Below are 23,377 nucleotides of genomic sequence, written 5' to 3' on the forward strand. Positions count from 1 at the left end.
AAAAGCCACAATCCCGATCACACAGCAAATTAATAGCAGAAAGAACTAAACTGCGGGTATTTTTATTTGTAACCCAGCTCCCTTCCCACCTTACTACCCTTCTTGATAATTGAAGATGCTGGAGAGGGAGGGGCTAAGTCAGTGAGCTGAAGCCCTCAGGAGTCAAGAAAGGATGGAACAGAATACAGGTCAGTGGATTAGCCTCTATGGCCTCAAAGCCTCTAGTTTCCTTGGATACTGAACACTGGAAATCTGGGGTCCTTCATCCCCCCTGCAACGGGGCGCGCAAGACTGACACTAGGACCCCCTAACCTGCCCGAATTCGGTTAACAAAGGCAGGACTACAACTCCCAGCATACCCCGAGCCCAGCCCTGCTGGGTGAGGGTGGGTGGTGTCAGGCTCTGGCGTGGAAATGATAGAACCCACCGGGCTGGCAGGACTTCTGCAATGAGAGGTGTCCGTTATTTATTTGGAGGAGCAGGGGGCCAGTAGTGGCGCCGGGCGGGGATGCTTGACCATTTCTTTCTCTTCTAGACAGTCCCAGCCCGTCTCTGCTCCCCTCCCCCTTCCCCTTACCCCACCCCAAGCGAGTGGGAGAGCTACGGCAGCGGCGGCAGCATCACTCCCCCAGCCGTCGCTGCTCCGCCCCATCCCTGTCTGTTTTTCTCTCTCATTCTCCGTTGGCGGCGGCAGCAGCGGCAGCGGTAGCGGCAGCAACGCTGCAATGAATGATCCTCCGCCCTGGGGAAAGGATTGTAGGTGAGCGTTTCTGCACACGGAAGGGCCATGACGGACCCGGGACCCCAGATGTCCAGGACCCCCAGCTCTTCCGATCCACTGCCATAGAACATTGGAGAGGAGGAGGAGGAGGAGACCATATCCCTGCTGCCCACCCCCATCCTATTTTCTTCTTTCTTTATCTCATTGTTGCTGTTTACAGCCCTGGGTCCCTTCTCCCCAGCATGGGCCGGGCTCCGGGGGCTGTATCCTGGCTGGTGATGCTGCTCCTGTCGCTGCTGCTGCTCCTGCCGATGCCTGGTTATTCTGCCTAATCCTCGTTCCCAGTCCGGGCTGGTGCGGAGAGCTTTGGAGGCCAGAACTGCAGCAGCCGGCGACCAGGCGGGAGGGAGCGGCAGCCACCACCCTAGCCTACATCCCTTCCTCACCTCAGGAAGCTGCATGCACGTTGAGGAGCAGCCCCAGTGGGCCGGGACAGCCCAGTGGATCCAGACTTAAGGGCAGGCAGACAGCCCAGGCTGCTTGAGTGAAGGAGGTGGGACGGGGGCGGGGGTGGGATAGGGACCTGGGGTGGGGGGAAAGGGACTCCTGTGAGCTGCAGAATGGCCAATAAAGCCAAGCCTAGTGAGGCCCTGAAGGTGGTGGCCCGGTGCCGCCCCCTGAGTAGGAAAGAAGAGGCTGCTGGCCACGAGCAAATTCTGGAGATGGACGTGAAGCTGGGCCAGGTGACCCTCAGGAACCCTCGGGCGGCCCCTGGGGAGTTGCCCAAGACTTTTACCTTTGATGCTGTCTATGATGCCAGCTCTAAGCAGGCTGACCTATACGATGAGACAGTGCGCCCCCTCATAGACTCAGTGTTGCAGGGTTTCAATGGCACTGTTCTCGCCTATGGCCAGACCGGCACCGGCAAGACCTACACCATGCAGGGCACCTGGGGCGAGCCCGAGCAGCGAGGAGTCATCCCCAGTGCCTTTGAGCACATCTTCACTCACATCTCCCGTTCCCAGAACCAGCAGTACCTGGTGCGGGCCTCTTACCTGGAGATCTACCAGGAGGAGATCCGGGACCTGCTCTCCAAGGAGCCCGGAAAGAGGCTGGAGCTGAAAGAGAACCCAGAGACTGGGGTCTACATCAAGGATCTCTCCTCCTTTGTCACCAAGAATGTCAAAGAAATAGAGCATGTGATGAATCTGGGCAACCAGGCCAGGGCTGTGGGCAGTACCCACATGAACGAGGTCAGCTCCCGTTCCCATGCCATATTTGTCATTACAGTGGAGTGCAGCGAGCGGGGGTCTGATGGCCAAGAACACATCCGGGTGGGCAAGCTGAATTTGGTAGACCTGGCTGGAAGTGAGCGTCAGGGCAAAGCAGGCACCAACACAGCTGGAGGGACAGCCACCCAGCCTTCAGGGGGAGGGGGTGGCACTGGAGAAAGGCCCAAGGAAGCATCCAAAATCAACCTCTCCCTTTCTGCACTGGGTAATGTGATCTCCGCTCTGGTGGATGGCAGGAGCACCCACATCCCCTACCGGGATTCCAAGCTGACCCGGCTGCTGCAGGACTCTCTGGGGGGGAATGCCAAGACCATCATGGTAGCCACCCTGGGCCCAGCCTCACACAGCTATGATGAGAGCCTGTCCACCCTGCGCTTTGCCAACAGGGCCAAGAATATCAAGAACAAGCCTCGGGTGAACGAAGATCCCAAAGACACACTCTTAAGGGAGTTCCAGGAAGAGATTGCCCGTCTGAAGGCTCAGCTGGAGAAGCGGGGGCTACTGGGTAAGCGCCGAAGAAGCAGCCGCAGGAAGAAGTCAGTGGCCCTAGAGGGGTACCCAGAAGGTTCTGTAACTGAGGCCTGGGTTGCTGAAGAGGAAGATGACAACAATAATAACACCCGACCACCCCAGCCTACTCCTGAGGTCCCTCTGGAGAAGAATATGGAGAACTACCTGCAGGAACAGAAGGAAAGATTGGAGGAGGAAAAGGCAGCTATACAAGATGACCATAGCCTGGTCAGTGAAGAGAAGCAGAAATTGTTGGAGGAGAAGGAAAAGATGATTGAGGACCTGAGGCGGGAACAGCAAGCCACAGAGCTCCTGGCCACCAAATACAAGGTAAGGCGTTGGGTGGGGGTACTCTTAGGTTCTCCAGTGAGCTCATGGGTTCATTGATCCTTCTAATCCTAAAAACTAAAAGGGACCTTAGAGGAGGACTATTCCTGGGGTTCTTAACCCTTCTTGTGTCTTGGACACCTTTACCAATCTAGAAAAATCTATGGAACCCCTTTTAAGAATGATTGTTACCTATATTCATAATTGAAGGAAATGCTAAATTTCATCTGAAGGTTAGTGAAAATAAAGATGGAATTTTTTTCCCCACAGCCAAGCTCACAGACCCCCTGAAATCTACTCAGGGACTTCAGGTTAAGAACTCCTGATCTGATCCAACCTCTCATTTTCCTGATAGAGAAACTGAGTCCCAGGGACCTAAAATTACTTGCTTACGATAGCTTACAAATGCCTGGGTCTAGGACCCAAGACTCCCAATTCCCAGCTGTTTTGTCATTATCAGTGACATCCACTTATAGAAAACAGAGGTAAAAATTACTCCTGAACAACCTTGCTTACTTCCTTTGGGACCAAAGGGTAGTGCTTATCAGTAAAATAGGTTGGAAACCCTCATTTCTGTCTCCTCTCTCTCCCCCTCCCTCCCATTACTGCTTACTTGGCAGATGCTCCATCAATATACAGATGTTTCTTTTCAGGCCCATAAACTAATGCACAGTTATTCCCAAGGGTTAATCTGGCCCTGCTTGCCCATGAAGTCAGGCACTTTGAAAAGCTAGACAGGATCTTTGACCTCAAAAGTACCCTGACTTCTCTCTCCTATATCACCTTCAGTAAATCTCCTCCTTTCTATATAGCTCTGGGCTGATGAGGGAAGCCCTACTATGGACTCATGTACTCCAGGGTACAGTGGTTCATGTTAGTGGAAGGAGAGTAAAAGGAAACTTTCAGGTGATGATGATCTGAGAAACAAACCGAAAGCCTGAATCCTAAATCTAGTTATAAATATCCAGTTCCAAGCACAATAAAACTTGATCTCTCTGCCTGAGCAGGTCATGGATCAGGATATCAGCAAAGTGAGCAATTCTCAGCAGGGTGTGTAAGCTTTAAGGTCATACAACAAGACTCAGAAATGAATAGCACCAGGACTAGACAACGACCACAGAAGACCCCACACAGGGGTAATGAACAAAGAAAGGCAACGGGGGGATGAGGGGAAGAAGAAAAGAGGTAAAAGAGGAAAATAAGGGGAGGTGGTGATATGAAGCTGTGGGGAATAGTATAGAACAAATCGTCAAGAATTGGGCAGCTCATTGATGGAGGAGATGGGTTTCTGGCCTGGCAGTCAGAATTATCTAAATTCAAATCCTACTTTGACACTTAATAGCTGTGTGGATCTTGACAAATCATTTAATCTTTCAGCCTCAATTTCCTTATCTGCAAAATGGGGATGATAATAGCACCTATATTACAGGGTTGTGGTAAAGATCAAGTGAGATAATACTTTTAAAAGTCTTTGCAAACCTTAAAGCACTATATAAATGCCAGCTATTATTGTTGTTGCAGGTACCTCTTGTGTGGCTAGTACCTTTGGTTCCTGTGAGAGTTGAAGGTAGGGGTGAGGCTGAGGACTACCTTAGGAATCCAGAGGCCTTAAGAGAATTTTTTGAGGCGTCATGATGACTGGGTGATCCCTGGATTGTCTTCAGAGTAGCAGGCTCCTGGTGAGGAACTTGCTTTATCAGCTCAGATTATCACCTTCTCATAATTTATAGTCAAAAGAGGTACTTGGAATACTGAAAAGTTAAGCTATTTGCTCGTGGTCACATAGCCAGTCAGTATGTATCTGAGATCAAACTTTAATCTGGGTCTTTTATATTCACCTCTAATAGAGAGATTTTTAGAACTATGAAAATAATGGGAACCTGAGATGTTGTCCAGAGCAGATAGTACACTGGTAAGACCAAATCTGGATTTTTGCATTTAGTTCTGGTTTCCAGGGTTATTGGTAATACCACATACTCATTTGAGAGGGGAAGAGGGAGCAAGAAAGTGGGGAAGTCTATCTGTAGCTGATAGTGATCAATTTAACTAATTATTATTGTTAACTATGTGTTATGCTAATTACATTGCTAAAAGACTGCAAATATAGTATGTCTGCCCTAAAGTAATAATCATGAGACAAGGCCCTGGCTACTCCCACTTAATTGTAACTTTGCTGAGCATCATATTTTAGAATGGACATCGATAAATATAAGGACATCCAGAAGAAGGAACCAGAATGATAAAAGGCCTTATGAACATCCCTTAAAGGATTTATGGATATTTAGCTTGCCTAAGAGAAGACTTAGGGAAACATTATATTTACGTATTATGAAAATCTATTGTGTGTAAGAGATTAAACATTTTCTTATTAGAGGGCATTCCCAGGAACAATGCATGGAAGTTGCAGAGACAGGTTTAACCTTGATGTCAGACAAAACTTCCTGACATGTAGAATTAGACAAACATGAAATGGGCTACCTCTGGATTTAGTAAAATTTCCCTTACTGGAGGTCTTTGAGCAAGGGCTGAATGACCACTTGTCTGGTATATTGTAGTGGCAAATTTTGTTCAGTCTTGGTTGGTCTAGATTGGCCTCTGAATTCCTTTCCAACTATAAGAGTCTCTTATTCTGTGTCCCTAGACTTAAAATTTTTATACTTCTATCAGTTCCATAATAGGAAACCTCAGATATGAATAGGTCCCTTGAAACCCTCACTGATGATGGAGTTGGATTGTGTTTCTTGGTGTCCAGATCTGGTGGAATCTTAGAATCATCATCTTCATCTTCATCATCATTATTATAATAAGATTTGGATTCTACTTTATTCTTATCCAGATGTAGTCCACTGAGTAGCCTATAGTACTATCATATCCCATTTATTCGTCAGCTGTTTGGAGTGAACCATTTTAAACAAATACTCCAACATAATTTAAAATGGTTGAACATAAATGCATTAAAATGTGCATAGTCCCTTCTTACAAATAATAATCACGCTACTCTGTTTTGTCTGTGTCCCCCTTCTGAAGCCTACTTCTCTATTTTTAAAGATTTTGCCGCTGTGATTACTGTTATTTACATAGCCATGGACACTATGGACATTGTTTCCAAATCTTACTTGTTTTGAGCAATTGTATTTTCTAATAGCCTTTATATTTTATAATTACTTAAATGGTTACTAATCTTCAGTTTTCAGTTTGTGCCACAATTTCATCAACCTTTCTCCAGTTTTCTGAGTTTTTCTTTTTTGTCATTGCAAATAAAGCTGTTAAACCAGATTTTTTGAACCAGAAGGAACCTTAGAAATCATCTAATCTAATGTCCTCATTGTCCAGGTAAGGAAAGTAAGGGAGGCCTCTCTAGACCAAATCAAAGGAGTTGATTTGCTTAATGTTGTCCGGCTACTTTGTAACAGAGCTAGGATTAGAATGTAGGTTTCCTTAATCCTCATTCACTGTTTATTCTAGTATCCTATCCTGGAGGGGGAAAGGGAAGGTGTAAATTACTTATCTTCTGATCTTACATAGTTGAACATAAAATAGGATAAAACAAAACAGAATGAAATGAAATAAAGCCAAATATGGTAATGGGATACTTATTCTTGCCTATTCTGGCATATTTGGGAATTCAAGCTAAGGTACTTTGTCAGTCATTGGTGGAGAAGAATGATGTATGTATGTGTATATATTTGTATTCTTTTTTTAAATTTTAATTTTATTGTATTTATACAAAAAACAGAGCTACCTGCTAGGTTGTTAGGAGCAATAGCCCTGGAGAATCCTGTGCAGAGAACAGCATATTTTTTACTGTTAAAGAAAGGTTTCAGATTACTCATCTTCAGAACAGGTAGTTCCTTCTAGGGAGGTCTGAGGACTGAGATACCTGGCTTCTAAACCAGAAATGCATCAAAAACTGGGGACAGGTTGAACTTGTATACAAACAACATTCACTTCTACTTTGTGGGCCTCTGCCCCTTCCTTCCAATCTTGCAAAGGAAGGTTTTGTATCCCCAGCACTTAACACAGTGCTTTGTATATAGTCCAGGCATCATGATTATATTGCCATTTTTGTTGTTAGCAAATGTTGTTAGCAAATTGCCCAGCTCTCCATGACCCTTACTATGGAGGGTCATGGAGAGCTGGGTAATTTGGAATAAAATAAGGTATAGGGAAGAGGGGAAGAAGTTAAAGTCTGGAATCTTAGAACTAGAAGGAACTATAGGGACCACTGAGTCCAGTCTCTTCATTTTAAAGGTGAAAAAACTAAATGTAAAGAAGTTAAAATGAATTGGTCAAGCTTATGTGACATTGACTTTGCATGTATAATTGTATCCTATTTAACTTCTCATTGAGTGGGGAGAGAACAGGAAAGAGGAAGACAATTCAAAACTGAAAATTAAAAACATTTTTTAAAATGTCCCATGATAAGTTAGTAGCAGAGTTAAGACTGAAGCACAGGGTACTTGGGGGGAGGAGAGAGGGAAAGCCCTGAGTCAAGTAAGAAGACCTAGGTTTGCATCCTAATGATGACTCTATCTCTGTGACCCTGGACAAGTACTTCATTTATCTGGATTTCAAATTTCTCATCTATAACATGAGAGACTAGAGAGTCTCAAATAACCCTTCTAATCTATGACCCTATAGCCAAAAAAGTGCCCATTGTCTCATCTAGGACTCTTTCCATGGTGTGGAGCAAGTTTTCTTCCCATCCATTCTATTGATTCACTAGGTGACTTGCAATAAGAACTTTATCTTCTCCATGCTTCAGGTAATTGTCTGCTTAATGGAGAGGAGACCTCTGACACAGCTCCCTAAGGATGGAGGTGACATCATTGTTACATCCAGGACTTAGGTCTACAACAAAGATGGAGCTGCCCAGGAAGGTTCAAGATGAGAATAATTTTAAGCACTGCATTTATGATTCAAAATTTTCTCCGCCTCTTGTCACTTCCTCCCAGCTACACAGAACTAAGTGTTAGAAAGCCTGGAAATAGTTCTGTTACTAGTGAACTCTGAAATCTAGCCAAATGAGAACTAGAATTAGTTTTATCAGGCCTGGATTCAAATCCCATTTCTCTACTACGTTCTATGTGTTTCTTGTAAAGTTATTTTGGTCTTTCTGATTCTTTGTGATCCCATTTGGGGTTTTCTTGGCAGAGACACTAAAACAATTTGTCATTTTCTTCTCCAACACGTTTTACAGATGAGAAAATTGAAGCAAACGGAGTCAAGTGACTTGTTCAAGATAACACAGCTAGGCAGTTTCTGAGACCAGGTTTGAACTCAGAAAGGTGGCTCTTTCTGACTCCAGGTCCAGCACATTGTCCACTATATCGCCCAGGCGCCCTCTTACCTGTGTGACCCTGGAACATATCATGTAGGCACTCTGAGTCTCACTTTCACCATCTCTAAGATGAAAGAATCATTTTAGATGACCTGGACAGCCATTTTATGGCATTGCAAAATCAATTGTGTGGCTTGGAGGGATGTTCAGAGAGCTGGAGTTGTGGGGAGGGACAGATGTGAACAAGGGAATGAGGACAGAGGTAATAACACCTGATCTCAGTGCTGGAGCTACCTCATTAAATTTAAATTATTAAAATAAACAAACTGGACATTGTAGAGTTTGATGATTTCACATGCAGTCTTCTTTGTTTTTTCTTTTGTATAGAGAAATGCTCATGTTTGTTGATATTTGTGAAGTTCATCATTCTTGTCATCATAATAAAAAGGAAAATTCCTATGTAAATTCCCAGGAGTATTCTAAAAATCAGATAAGATGATAAAGGTGATTGCACTTTGAAGAAAGTTAAAAACATCTAATGAACGGAGGGTATTATTATTAGGAGTAGTATCTTCTTCATCTTGCTATCTAGGACTCCCAGGATCCCTAGAATTATGGCCTTGACCTATTAAGGGTCATCTTACTCCCTATCTCAGTGCCTTAGGCTTCCGGTGTTTCTCAGAGTTCTGAATTATTGTTGCAAACTTCAGAAAAGGGAGGTTGTCTGAGACCCAGAGCTTGAGTTTCCTTTTCAGAATTAGTTAAGCCCATTCTCTACCCTCAGGCTTATCCTTTGAATTCTCTACCTCTTTTCCTTTCCTCTTTCCCATTTCTTCACATGTCTTGGGGGAAGCTGCATTCAACTCCCACCTCTGACATTTACTTTCTCCTGTGCAACTTCAGGCATGTTACATCATATCTCTGGGACGCAATTTCCTGATCTGTCAAATGAGGGAATTGGACTAGATGACCTCTCTTGACCTTTCTAGATCTAGATCCATGATGCTGCCAGAAGCTAAACTAACCCAGTTCTTTCACTCTGGTTCACTTGTTTACCCTCACTTTTCCCTGGGGCCTGGGACAGAGTTGGTCTTTCCAGATTTGGTCTATCTGTGTTTCTCCCATGGTGACGTGTTTTTGTGTTTTTGTTTTTGTATCTGTCTGTAACCCAGGATGTATTGCTTTTCATTAGCTTTAATCATTGCCAAGAAGTATTTATTGAGTGTCCTATTGCTATAACTGGGGTGGGTTGGAAAGCTAATGTAGAATAGAAGAATTTCTTCCTTGCAATCTTATGTTAGAGATAGGGGTGTTCTGGAGGATTATTAAATTTTCTGTATGAGTGCCTAGATCTCAGAAATCAGCAAATCAGAACATGATTTATTGATTTGCTGATTGTCTAGACCTAAGAAAGTGATGATAAAACGTTAATAATACAGATTAAGCTTAATAGTATGTCTTGTGTACATTTATTTTTGGAGAGTCAGCTGTTTAATATAGCCATTGGACCACTGGTTAAAGCGCACATTGTTGATTGAAAGAAAGTACAGGAAGATAAGAGATTGTTTGCAGCTTGATTAGGACTAGCTGCTCAGTTATAAAGATGGAAAAAAGTGAAATAAGGCTAAAGAGAGTGGAATATATAAGGCTGAATAAGAGAAAAAGCAAAGACACAGGAGGCAGAAATCACAGGTAGGATTAGATCCTGGGCCATTTCATTGGGAAAAGAATAGAGAATTCTGGTTAGTTCCTCAGGGCCTTCCACCACCATAGGAAGTGGGAGGAATTGGAAGCTATATCTTGAAGAAGTAACCTAGGAAACAGATGGAAAGTTAAGATGAAACCAATACCTCAGAACCTAGGAGAGTTTCAAGAGAAACAGGATGGTAGGTGATATTAACCCATCTCTATCCCTGTTAAATGCTTCTTTTCCTCTCCCACCTTCATGAGAAAAGGAGAGATTCCTCAAGGCTCAATTCTTCTGTATCTTTATATTCTCATTCTTAAAGTGGACCATTTTCAAATTTTTTTAGCTCCAGTCCTGACCTCTCTTGAACTCCTGGCAGTAGAGGAATATGTTGTATTAGAATAGTTCTGGATTTAGAGTTAGAGACTTGGTTCAATTCCTAGCCCTGTTTCTTTATTACCTAGACAGACCTTTGATAAATTATGTAAAAGATTGGGCCTCAATTTCCTCATTTGTAAAATAAAGAGGTCAAACTAGATGGCTTTCAGCTGGACATCTCTATCAAATCTAAATCAACAATATTCTGATTTCTAATTTCCACTTGGGTTTCTAGGTGGCTCAAAGGGTTGGGTGCTGTTCTTAGACTCAGAAAGACCTGATTTCAAATGTGGTCTCAAATACTTACTAGCTGTGTGACCCTAGGCAAGTCACGTAAGCTGTCAGCCTCAGTATTCTTATCTGTAAAATGGGGATAGTTATAGCATCTGCCTCCCAGGGATGTAATGAGGATCGTATGAGATAATAATTGCAAAGCACTTAGCACAGAATATAGTAAGTACTCTAGAAATGTTAACTATTATATATTAGCTATTATTATGATTATTTTATGTTCATACGCTATATTATTATATAATATATTATAATTGTATTATCAGTAGTAGAATTTTTATTGTTGCCTACAACTCTGTTTTAGCTGAACTCATCATTTTTCTCCTATCAAAATAAAAACCCCCACCATCCCCAAAAACTCAGCTCACTCCAAAAACTCTCCTCTCCTTAGTTTCCTATTTCTATTGGTGATATCAGTTTTCCCCTCATCATCCAGACTTAAAATTATTGAGTCATCTGTGATTCCTCCCTTTTCTCCTCCCCATATAAATTAATCACCAAGTTCACGTCTTTTTTAAAATTTATTTAATATTTCTTACCTTTCTTTTGATTCCTCCTGCTATCACCCTTGTCTAGAACCTCACCTAATCTAGGCCACTGAATGGCCCTTGCTGGTTATAGGGGAGTATTGCTGTTTACTATAGATTTTTATTGTTGTTCAGCTGTTTCACTTATGTCCAACTCTCATGATCACATTCGGAGTTTTCTTGGCAGAGCTCCTGAAGTGATTTGCCATTTCTTTCTCCAGTTCATTTTACAGATGAGGAAACTGAGGCAAACAAGTAAAGTAACTTGCCCAAGGTCACACAGCTAGTCAGTATCTGAGTCTGGATTTGAACTCGGGAAGATGAGGCTTAATGACTCCATCTCTAACACTTTGTTCACTATCACATCCAACAGCTTCCTCCCACCTGGACTCCTTAAGTTCCAGCTCCAGTCCCTCCTTCTACAAGAAGGCATCAGACTGATCTATCTAAAATGCTGTTTTTATCTTGCTTCTTCCCTGTCCAAAATCAGTTCAGTTCTGCAGTACTATTTAGAAGCAACTAGAGAGCTCAATACTAAGCCTGGAATCAGGAAATCCAGTTACAGATACTTCCCAATTGTGTGACTCTGGGCAAAGTACTTAATCTCTGTTTGCCTTAATTCGAGGAATTAAAGAATGAACATAACAACAGTACTTGCCTCCAAGAGCTGTTGTAAGAAGCAAATGTAATAATATTTGTAAAATGCTTAATACAGTGCCTGGCATAGAGTAGACACCATATAAATACTTATGCTCTTCCTTTCCCTGGTTATTATGTAGTTAATTGCATTTAACAGCTATTTATTAGCAATCATTGTGGGCAGAGAGTTACCTAGGTAGCACAGGGGATAGAGAGCTGGGCAAGAACTAGGGTGCTTCACCTTGTTTGTGCCATCAACCCTTTAGTGGTATGGTAATATCTTTGGAAGTCTTCTCAAAGTAGTTTTTAATATATAACTAAAGGAGATGCTAACTTTCAGTTAAATTTTAGTGGAAAAAAAATAGATTTCCTTATCCAAGTTCCCAGATTCCTTTCTTCCCTCAAATCTATTGATGAATCCATTTGGGGTCTCTGGGAAGTTATCACAAGACTGGAAATAGGATATAGGGGAAGGAATATTGGCTCTGGAATAAAGATCTGAGTCTTCTTTTGAATGTGAACTCTGCCACTTACCTTTATTTTCTTGGAAAAGTCATTTCCTTCTCTGGGCTTCTATTTCCTTTTTCAAAATAAGAGGATTGGATTTGGATGGTCTAGAGGTTCTTTCCAGCTCTGGATAATAATGAAAGGGGAACAATAATCCATAGTGTATTTGGATGATGAGTTTAATTCTATCTGTTACAACCAGGGGAAAAGATTAGGAGTCATTATGTATGGTATTGTTCCCTGAAGACATTGGTCCATTGTTCTGGGTTAGCTTTAAAGGGCAAAAGAAAAAAAAAAGCTGAGTGTTTTGGACACCAAAATAGATTTTTCTCTCTTTTCTGTGAACCCTGGAATCCAGCATTGTGTGCAGCTCTCCTTGTACACCCCTCAAAAGACAAAATGAAAGCCAATTAAAACAATCCAGGGAAGAGATTGTTAACCTTTTCTTATGTTAGGGATCCTTTTAACAGTCTGGTGAATGTTTTTAAATAACTGAAGGAAATGTTAAATTTCAATTAGAGATCAGTGAAAATTAACCTGTAATTTTCCCTCAGTAAGTTTATGAACCCTTTATAAGGGAGAAGGGGGCCAACCAATTAATGAATTTTTATTAAACACCTATTCCAGAAGCTGTATGGTACAGTTGGCCCACGTGTTAGCCTTGGAATCATAAACACATGGATTCAAATCCTGCCATGGACACTTATTAGTTGTTTGATCCAGGACAAATCATGTAACTTCAGTTTACTTTGGGGGGATAGGACCGGATTGGATCAAAGATCCCTTCTCTCTCCAAGCCTATGATCCTGTAATTTTAAGGGCCAGTGCTGGGGATATAGAAACAAAAATAAAATAGTCTTTGTTCTCAAGGAGCTTATATTATAATGAAGGAAAAACCCTGTACATCTAAAGACAAATATATGACATATAGAAATCAAATTAAAATAGACTTGGAGAGGAAGCCACCAGCATTTGGGGCATGATGTAAAGATAGAACTTTTAAAAAATAGATCCTTCCACTTACAATGGAAATCAAAAGTTGGAAGGGCATCAGTCAATCAATAAACATTTATTAATCACCAGTTATATACAGTATCATGCTAAGTGCTAGAGAAATAAATATAAAAATAAGACATTCTTTTCCCTCAAGGAGCTTTTATTTAATTGAAGTCAATAGTATCATGATGGGCATGGGTAATGGATAGTTGTCAGTGCCTCCCTTTCCATGGTTACCATGTGATCTATTTTGTGTATATTGTGTATACATTTATAGAAAGAATGATTTTTAACCTCCCACCTCCACTAACAAGATACTCTATGTCTTCAAACCTTTATTAGGCTAGAACACCTCATTGAGTTAGTTATAGAATCAGTCAATGAACATAATATGTAAATATGATCATTTATAACCTGAGAGGGGAACTTCTTTAATTGGATCAAGAAGTGGGGTTAACAAAACAAATTATCCACCTCTTTGGGAGTTTTAATTAGCAGAAGAATTTTAGCACTTCCTGAATCTAAGGGGTTCAACCTAGCAGTTGAAGATTTCAGTTTTGGAGTTGAAGATTCCACTTTCCACTTTGCTAGGGAAGCAGCCTTGGGAAGGGTAGGAATTGGAGAGAGATTCTCTTTCTTTCTACTTCTTTCAATCCATTAACCATATTGTTCAAGAAAGTGGACTAGAAGCAGATAATATACTCATCTAGAAGCAGAGAAAAATATATTGAAGGCAAACATTGATAAATATAGGTCCAGAATAGGTCCCTACCTAAGAGAAAAGCATTTTCAAGAGTGGTACTTTATGAAAAGAATGCTGGCTATGGACTAAGGAAAGGCATAAAAGCTAATTATACCTAAGGGAAAGTTTATGAGGACTTCACAAAGGAAGAAAAGAATTCCTGATGCTGCAAGTTAAAAGATGTTTTTTGCCACATGTATTTTCTTTGTGTGTGATTCACTATCTAAGTATTTTTAGCTTAAACTCTTTTCTCTAGGAACTATATATGTGTGGAGCAAGAACATGCTTCAGATTTGGGGGTAATGTTTTGTTCCAATTGTAATTACTATACCACCTAAGGAAATATGTTAGCTAAAAACTAATTGAAGCTACTGTTTGATTGTCATTGGGAAGTAGCCAAGTAGGGGCTCATGAACAACAGCACTAGAAACCTCAACACCATCAGGTTATTCCTAGAACCTAGAGTAGAACTATTAAGCTACTCTGGGGATCCACCCTGCCCATTTGAATAGGAATTAGGAAAACAGCCTCAGAAAAGGTTCTCTACCATCTTGTCTCTCCCATTAAAATGTAATGTTCTTGAGGGAGGACTGTTTTGCTTTTGTCTTATATTTCCAGTACTTAGCACAATGACTGGAAGATAGTAGGCACTTAAGTACTTATAGATAACTGATTGATATCCTGGAGGTCTAGAAAGAGAGAAAACATAATTTAAAATGTGTGGTTTGAATACAAGTACCAGATATATTATTTTCAATCAACTTATTGAATTCATTGTATATATGATGCAGCTTAGCATAGTGCAAGGAGTATTAGATTTGCATGACTGCTGGTTTGACATAGCTGACTTAGGTTTGAGTTCTGGCTGTATTACCTATTAACTGCACAACAGTGGCCAAGTCACTTAACCTTTTTTGAGCCTCAGTTTTGTAATCTGCAAAATGGGGAAAGTAAATACCCCCCACAATAAATTATTTACAAATATAGGAAATTCTGTAGTAACAAATTAATTCAGAAGACAGGAATAGAAACTAGGGAGAATAGGATTCATAAAGGAGGGAGAGAAGCATACAAAGGTTTTAAGAACTCAGGCCTTTAGGAACAAAAATATTGTGGAGGGACCTTAGAGATCATTAAAACTAGCTATACTAAATATGTGGCTTGTGGACCCTAGAAGCTAAGAACTATTTTCATAATAATATTAAAATGTTATTTGCCTATTAAAATGCACCCCCTTTTCTAACTACACATCTGTGTGAAATTGGATTTTTTTCATATCTTTCAACCAAATAACATATCACAACAGATTGAATATAAAAGCAGATATGAGATTTCAGCCATCTTCTTTTAAGCCAGACATTAAAGAGAGTTGCAAAAATATGTAAAATAATACTGCTTTTCTCATAAATTTTTTTGTTTTAGAAAATATAGTTATTTTGCATAAGGTATGTTTTTATGTTACTAGATGGATTTATTATTGATATTTATGTGAATAAACGTAACAAAAATAACAAATTGGATGTTACCAATGTGGTAAATATCAATATTCATAACCCAGATAAATCAAAGGGTCCTCAATAATTTTTAAGATCATAAAAAGGTCTCAGCCTAGAAAATTAGAGAACTGCCAATCAACAAACTCATTTTATAGATGATGAATTCTTGAGGCCCAGATAGATTATATGACTTGCTTAAAGTCACACAGCAAGTGACAGAATTTGGATTTGAACTCAGGTTGTCTGAGATACAACAATCTCTGAGGTCTGTTGTTAGGAGTATCCTAAATATTCATTATTTTATTTCTCTTATTAGTTCCTCTGCTTCTATCCCCAGTTTCAGGTAGAATTCTCCATAAGTCCTCCTAATTACTGAGATAAACAAGCTCCTTCTCTCTGGTTCTCCTAATTGCCAGACTTATTTCAGACTGCATGGTATCCCAGATGTTGTGTCTTCTCTGGCTGCAGCTTTTATAGAAGGCTCTGGCAGTCTCCTTTATTTCCCTGAGAGTTCACCCATCCAATTGAATTTAATCCAACCCAACCCGACCCAACCCAACCCAACCCAATCCAATCCAATCCAATCTAATCAAACAAGCATTTATTAAGGGCCTGCTCAGTGTTGGGAAGTCTGCTAAACATTGGATTTATAATGATAAAAGTGAAATGGTCCCTTTAAAGAATTTACATTCTATTATTGCTGTTCAGCCATTTTTCACTCATGTCTGACTTTTTATGAGCCCATCTCTTGGCAGTGATGCTGGAATAATTTGCCATTTTCTTATCCAGCTAATTTTATAGATGAGGAAACTGAGGCAAACAGAATTGAGTGATTTGCTCAGGGCCATATAGCCAATAAATGTCTGAAGCCAGATTTAAACTCAATAAGATGACTCCAGACCCACTATTCTATCTTCTGTGCCACCTAGTTGCCTTTAAATTCTACTAGTAGAACTCATATCTGCATTCCTTCTGCTCACTGTTTTCTCATCCTCAGATACATTAGACTTATAGCTTCCCCAGTCCTCTCATTTAAGAACTTTCCTGTCCTAAAGGCTGAGTACTATTTCTCCTTGCTTCCCAAGGACCTACTTTTTTACTCAACACTCAACTCTAGGCAATTAACATATACTAATATTGATTTCCAGAATATCTTCAGGTTAAAAAACAATTTAATGAGGGAAATAACAAGCAAATATTTTCAAACAAATTATATATATATATATGTATATATATACACACACATATATATATGTATACATACATATATAAAATACATAGGATATATACAAATATAAAACACATACATATAAACATATACATACACATATATAGGATAAGCAGGAAATAATAGAGAGTAGATACTGGACTTTAGGGGATGGAGCAGACTTCCAGTAGAAGAAGGGATTTTAGTTGGGACTTAAAGAAGCAAGGCAGGTCAGTAAGAATAGGTAAGGGTATTTGAAAACTGGGTCTTGATGAGTGTCTTCCCCTTTACAGTTTATGTTCTTGTTGATCTGAAGACTGATTTTGCTTGGTTTGATTTGGTTGTTCTTTGTTCTCAAAGACCAAAATGACATCAGTATGTTAGAATCAAGTTAGTGTTTCCAGCTGTATTGGGTGTCAGACCAATATGGATTTGGAATGCTCTGCCACACATTGGACACAAATGGTCCCCATAAACATTTGGGGTAGGGAGCAATCTGATGTGTGTGTATTTCATCTTGCAGCAGAGTTCCTTTTTAATCTTTCATGGGATTCATTTGATGTAATAAGTGCATTATCATGTTGCCTTTAGCTGTTTCCAGTTCCTGGCTATTCCAATAATAGATGAGTTGGCAGTGATAATGCACTTATTGTACAGGGACCAAAAGGATCTGTTATCTAAATGTGTAATTCTTTCAAACATGTTTCCATATTTGCCATGTTGTGCAAGAAAAATCAGACCAAAAGGGTGGGGAAAAAATGAGAAAGAAAAAACAAGGACATTTCTAAGGTCTCTCCCAAAAACTTTAGAGTCAATTGTATGAAGTGAGAGACACTGGCACAGGACCGCTCAATATGGGGTGCTCTTATCAGAGAAGGTGCTGTGCACTATGAACAAAGCAGAATTGAATTAGCTCAGAAAAAAATGCAAGATGTGCAAAGTTAGAGAGTCTAGCCCTAAGTTTTTTGAGGGCAGAGCTTGTCTTTTGCCTTTTTTGTACCCCCAGCACTTAGCCAAGTGCCTGGTACATATTAGGTGCTTAATAAATATTTATTAATTAATTGGTTATATTTGAGCAATCAATCATATAACAATCTACTCAGAATTCAGCATCAAGTTCTTCATCTGTAAAATGGGGGTGATAATTGCATCCACTTCCCAGGGTTGTTGAGAAAAATCAAATGAAATAGTAGATGAAAGGAGCTTTGCAAACCTTAAAGCAAGATATATAAATGTTAATTGCTAATACTGTTACTCCTATTACTATCATCACCACCATTACCATCTTATCCAAATCTCTCATATTAGGATTAGGCTGCCCAGTAGAGTGTTAGACTTGGAGCCGGGAAGACGTAAATTCAAATCCTGCCCCAGATACTAACTTGCTATGTGACCCTAGGCAAGCCATTTAATCTGTCTTAGCCTCAGCTTTTTCACCTGAAAATGATTCTAAAAATACCCGCCTCCAAGGGCAAACTTCTTAGCCTCTCCTACTCTCAATTTCTTCTTCTGTAAAATAATGAGAATAATAAAAATATTATAATGAAAATAAAAGTATTCACCTCTCAGAATTGTTGTGGATTTCAATTGAGATTATCTGTAAAGTGCTTTGGAAACCTTAAAGAACTTTGTAAAGATGAGCTATTTTGAGGACACTGAAGCTTCAGGACTTATCCAAGGCCATGTGGCAGATTGGTCTGATGGATCTTTCATCTTGCAGCAGAGTTCCTTTTTAATACTTCATGTGATTCATTTGGTGTAATAAGTGCATTATCATATTGCCCTTAGCTATTTCCGGTTCCTGGCTATTCCAATAATAGATGAGTTGGCAGTGATAATGCATTTATTGTACTCTGAGTACAGGGACCAAAGGGATCTGGAAGAGAGCCAGTCTGTGGTCTAGCCTGCCAGGCCTGGCGAGCTTCATGTGCCTACGCCTGGAGCCAGGAGGGCTTAGGGGCAGCAGAACCAGGGTGGAAAATCATAGATCAGAGGAGGAAATAGTCCTTCTTTATAGTTCATTAGCACTTGGTGTAGCAGAGAAAAATATATTTCTCTGATGATGGAGCTAGGAGAGGAGTCTTTAGGCTAGAGTCCTCCAAAAGGATCCTGGCTGTATTCCAATCAGTGTAATTAGACTTTGATTTCCAACAGAATCTGAATCCCTGAGCATTCACTGGATGTATCTATTCACCCAGAGAATCAATTTTCACCCACTGCTATCCATTTTGTTCTCTCGCTGGGGTTGAGATGGGGGGGAAGGGTCCATCTTCTTCATACTCAGCAGAGCAGCATGAGTTGCTCAGTAAAGATATTTCTGTTCTCTTCTGCTCCAGATAACAGTCTACAGCCTCTCCCCTTTCCCAGCTTCCATGGCAAGGGAGCCAGAGCCAGAGCTGTGTAGGATGTGCATGGCTAATAGGCCTCCCTGGGAGCTCTTCCCTCCTGAGATATTTAGCTCATCTCTGCTCTTCTGAAGCTAGGAAAGTATGATGCAAAATCCCAGCCTGTGATCTCATTCCAGACATCTTTCCTCCCGATTCAAACATATATTTATTCAACATCTTGGGTTCATGTGGCCAAGGGAATGGGTCAGTGGGTATTATTTATTTAGAATTTGAAAAATCCTTCATTAAATGCTATAAGTTAAGATGTTAAGAAAGGAAATTACTTAGACAATTATTACAACATTTAGAGGAAATTGTTTCAAGACAAGAGACCAAAAGTGTGGACAAACAATTCGTGGATGAAAAAGTGTAAATACAAGAGTTCCCCCAAGAATTGATACTAAGAATAACATTACCAAGTCACTTGATGTTTCTAGGCTTGTGCTTCCTCATCTTTAAAATTGAACAGTTTGTACTAGAGGATGCCTAGGACCATTTGAGGATTAAAATTTGATGTGACAGGTTGCAGTCAGGAAGACCCGAGTTCAAATTCCAGTTTCAGACACTTACTAGCTTGGGCAAGTAATTTACCAAAAAGTTGTTTGAGACAATTGGGGCTGGGTCTATAATTCAATTTAGAAGTAGCACAGGTGCCTCAAAAAATAGGCTAGAAATAGTGGGAAAACAGTGTGGTACAGTAGAAGGAGCACCAGACTGTAAACCAGGAGAACTGAAGTTCAGCTCTACCACTAATTAGTTGTGTGATGTTAGGCAAGTCATTTATCATTCTGGACCTCAGTTTCCTCATCTGTAAAATGAGGAAATTGGACTGGATCAACTCTAAGGTTTTTTCTGACTTCAACCTTCTGTGTTCTTTCTGGCTAATGTTGCTGGCTCTGGCAAGAAGGTAAGGCTTACAAATCATTATCCACAGGCTCTCGTTTTTCCACTGACAGGAAAAGGGAGAGTTTTCTTCCCATTTTGATTTGGAGGAAATCAAGGTGGGGTAGTTTCTGGCAGCTCCAAGTATGTCAAAACTGGGACTCGAGCCCAAATCACCTGACTCCCAGTCTCATATTCTCTTCACCCTGACAATATTCCTTCACCGGTGAGAGACATTTTTGTCTCGTGGAATAGAGAGTGATCCCTACTGTGCTTTTAACCTGAGCCTTTTGAGAAAGAAGGCTAAATTTGATCTTGATTTATATTCTCCAGGGCTCAAGTTCATTGGTTTTTTTTTGTGTGTGTATCTTTCTTTTCCTTTCTACCTCCTAGAATCCCAAGTCTCTGAAAAGCCGTGGAGAGAGAAATAATAATTTATTTGGCACTTTAAAGTTATTTCATGTTGTTTCATTTGCTTCTCACAACCCACTGTGAAGTAGGCCCTGCTAGCCCCATTTTACAGATGAGGAAACTGAAAATTGGAAGTTTGTGGCCTCTTTCCCTGAGATGATATAAGTAGCTGAGGTTCCAAGTAGAAGGAACTAAGGCTTGAAATGGGCTAGACTTTATAAACTTTGGATTTAATATCTTATTGTTATTTGTAATTTTGTTTTGTTTTGAATGAGTGAAGAGGCTCAAACTACCAGATTTCCCTTTCTATCAAATCCTGGGATTTAGTTTAAGGATACTGAGGCTGAGAAACAAACCCATGGTCTCTTGGTTCTTGTATCCCATTAGCTATTATAGAATCAGACTTTTAGAATTGAAAAAGGAATCATAGAGATCCCTCCCCCCCCCCACACACACACATACCCTTGCTTTTCAGATAAGGAAACTGAGGCATGGAGAGAATTAAGCTCCCCAACTGTTTTCATTCCAGATCCAGATATTTTGTCACAATTGAATCCAGACCTCTTGAGTTTCAATTCAATCATGAGATCCTGGATCTAGAGCTGGAAGGAATTTTGGATGCCATTTAATCCAACCCTTTCATTTTACAGATAAAACTGAATCGAGGCTAAGGGAAATTATCTAAAGTGACACAGGAAGTTAGTATCTGAGACAGCCTTTTGAGAGACTTTCTCTTTATGTGACTTTACCAAATCTTAATTTTTTGGTTCATTGTGCTCTGGTGGGAGCCTTCAAACTTATATCACTCCAGGAGCCAGTTTTTAGCTTCCACAAGTTTTTTTTCTAGCTGTCCCAGGAGTGACTTGAGTACTGAGCTTCTTCTATTTCTTAGTTATCTTTTGCCCTCTTGAGGGATAGATATAGAGTATGCCCAAGCTTCATCATCTCTTTCTGTCAAAACCTGGCAACTAACTCCCTGCCTCCTTTTTAAACCACCCAATAATCTTCGGTGACACCTTGTTTGTTGAAGATGGGGAACAGAGTAGAGTTTCCTGGTCCTACTCCCCAGAATTGGCCTGACAAGGTCCCTTAATCTGCAGGGACCTCAGTGCCTAATTTTGCTGCTCTTTACAAACCATTTTATTTTGTCTAAGGCTCTTCTCTTCCTCCAGGATCTCCAAACTTAATCCACAATGTCTATTTAGAGTCCATTTTTACTATTTTGTAAAAGTCATGTCTTGTATGTTTTGTAAATAAAAAGCTATAATAATAAAAAATTTAAATTTAAATAAAAAAAAAAAAGTCATGTCTTGGCCATGTAGCCTGGACCAGCATCTTCTAGGTTTAGGGTTCCCATTCCTTTCAGGACTGAAGGATCCTCTTTTTCCTTATTGTAGTTCAATCACATTTGACTCTGTGACTTTGAAGACCATACTGTCCATGGATTTTCTTGACAAAGATACTGTAGTGGTTTGCTATTTCCTCTTCAGCTCATTTTACAGATGATAAAACTGGGGCAAACAAGGTTAATCCGTTCTCCCAGGGTTGTAAATATCTGAAATCAGATTTTAATTCAGGAATATGAGTCTTCCTGACTCCAGGCCTCGTTCTCTATCCACTGTGCCACCTACCTAGCTGCCTCTCTGTTTCCTCTAGAATCTTTCTAATTGTTATTTTGTTTGTTTATTTTAGAGTTCTTTGTCTTTCATACAGAAACTTCCTGTACTGAGAAGGTTGGCTTCTCCTCTGCTCAATATTAGTGAATTGCCAGTTGCCTCGAGGACAAAATGCAAATTCTTTCCTTTGGCATGTAAAGCCATTTAGGACCCCATGCTATCTTTTCAGTCCGGTTTTATATCAGTCCCCTTCAAATTCTGCCTAATTCAGCTGCACTGGTTTTCTTGACCTTCTCTTCATAGACAGCATTCCATCTCCCATTTTCGTGCCTTTGCTTTGATGGTCCCTCATGTTTCAAAAACACAGCCTTCTCCAGCCTCAGAGAACCCTTTGTTTTCTCAAGATTTCATTCAAGTACCATCTTGCCCATGAAGCCTTTTTTGATCTCCTCCCTTTCTCCCCATTCACATGCCCCTACTGTTAGTACTTTCCTTCCTCAAAACACTTTGTAATTTTTTAGATTCATTCTGTATGTGTGGGACAGTAGTAACCACAAAAACAATCAGAGACTCAAATAAGAAAAGCAAAAACAGGTTTATTATTATGATCTCACGAGAAAGGGCAACTCCCAAAAGACAAGATTTCATCAGTAAAGGAGTGCAAAGTGCAAACTGCTAACACAGAATCATACAGACCCTAACCAAAAGCTCCACTCAGCCCTCTCACCTTTTCTTCCACTGTCTGGAGAGATCTAATTTACCCAGAAACTAAATATGTATACTTGTTTCAAGTATACTTCTCCAGAGTTCCAGCCCTTTACAAAAATGAATCCCAGAACACTCTTTACCTTATTAGATAAATACAAATGAAAAGGGGGGGGGGGGGGGACAGGAGGGAAATGTTTGTTTATCTAAGATAATTGAATGAATACCTGGAGCTTTTAGCTCTAGCTCTACTTATCATTGCAAAGTCTCAAGTCACAATTAGGGCACAGGTCAAGGACACATTGTCATGAGAAGTCTTCACTCACTTTATCCCATACATGTATATTTTTATATATGTACTTATTATCTCCTGTGAATAAATGTAAACTCCTTGAGGGCAGACACTATTTCTTTTTTTCTTCCTATCTCCAGCACCTTGTGCAGTGTGTGAAGGCACTGAAATGTTAAGTGAACTGTTCCTGGTCACACAGTAATATGAATCAGAAGTAGAGCTTGAATGCCAGTATTCCTGATTTCTGTCTGCATTATCCACTATACCATATTGTTCATACACTTTTCTCTCTCTTCCTTTCCCACTTATCTCTTCACTTCTCTCCCCTTCTCTTCCATTTTCTCTCTTCTCCTTTCTTGAATCTTTCTCCCTAATTCCCTTTCTTGACCCAATCTTTTTCTCACTCTTACTCCTTTCTCTCTCTCCATGACCTTTCCTTCATTCCCTTTTCTCCCTTTTTTCTTTCTTTATTCTCCCCTCTCT

At 40.3% G+C, this 23,377-nt stretch overlaps 1 protein-coding gene across 1 annotated transcript in view; it reads left to right on the forward strand.

Moving 5' to 3' along the window:
• Window positions 1-372: 372 nt before the first annotated feature.
• Window positions 373-23,377, forward strand: part of KIF3C (kinesin family member 3C) — a 68,185-nt gene continuing 45,180 nt past the window's right edge. Inside the window, exon 1 of the mRNA XM_031951423.1 lies at window positions 373-2,853. Within this exon, the coding sequence (XP_031807283.1) occupies window positions 1,342-2,853 (1,512 nt within the window). The 5' untranslated portion in view covers window positions 373-1,341. The remainder of the gene's footprint in view (window positions 2,854-23,377) is intronic.

This window comes from Sarcophilus harrisii, chromosome 2 (assembly GCF_902635505.1).
Source record: "Sarcophilus harrisii chromosome 2, mSarHar1.11, whole genome shotgun sequence".
Classification (NCBI taxonomy): Eukaryota; Metazoa; Chordata; class Mammalia; order Dasyuromorphia; family Dasyuridae; genus Sarcophilus; species Sarcophilus harrisii.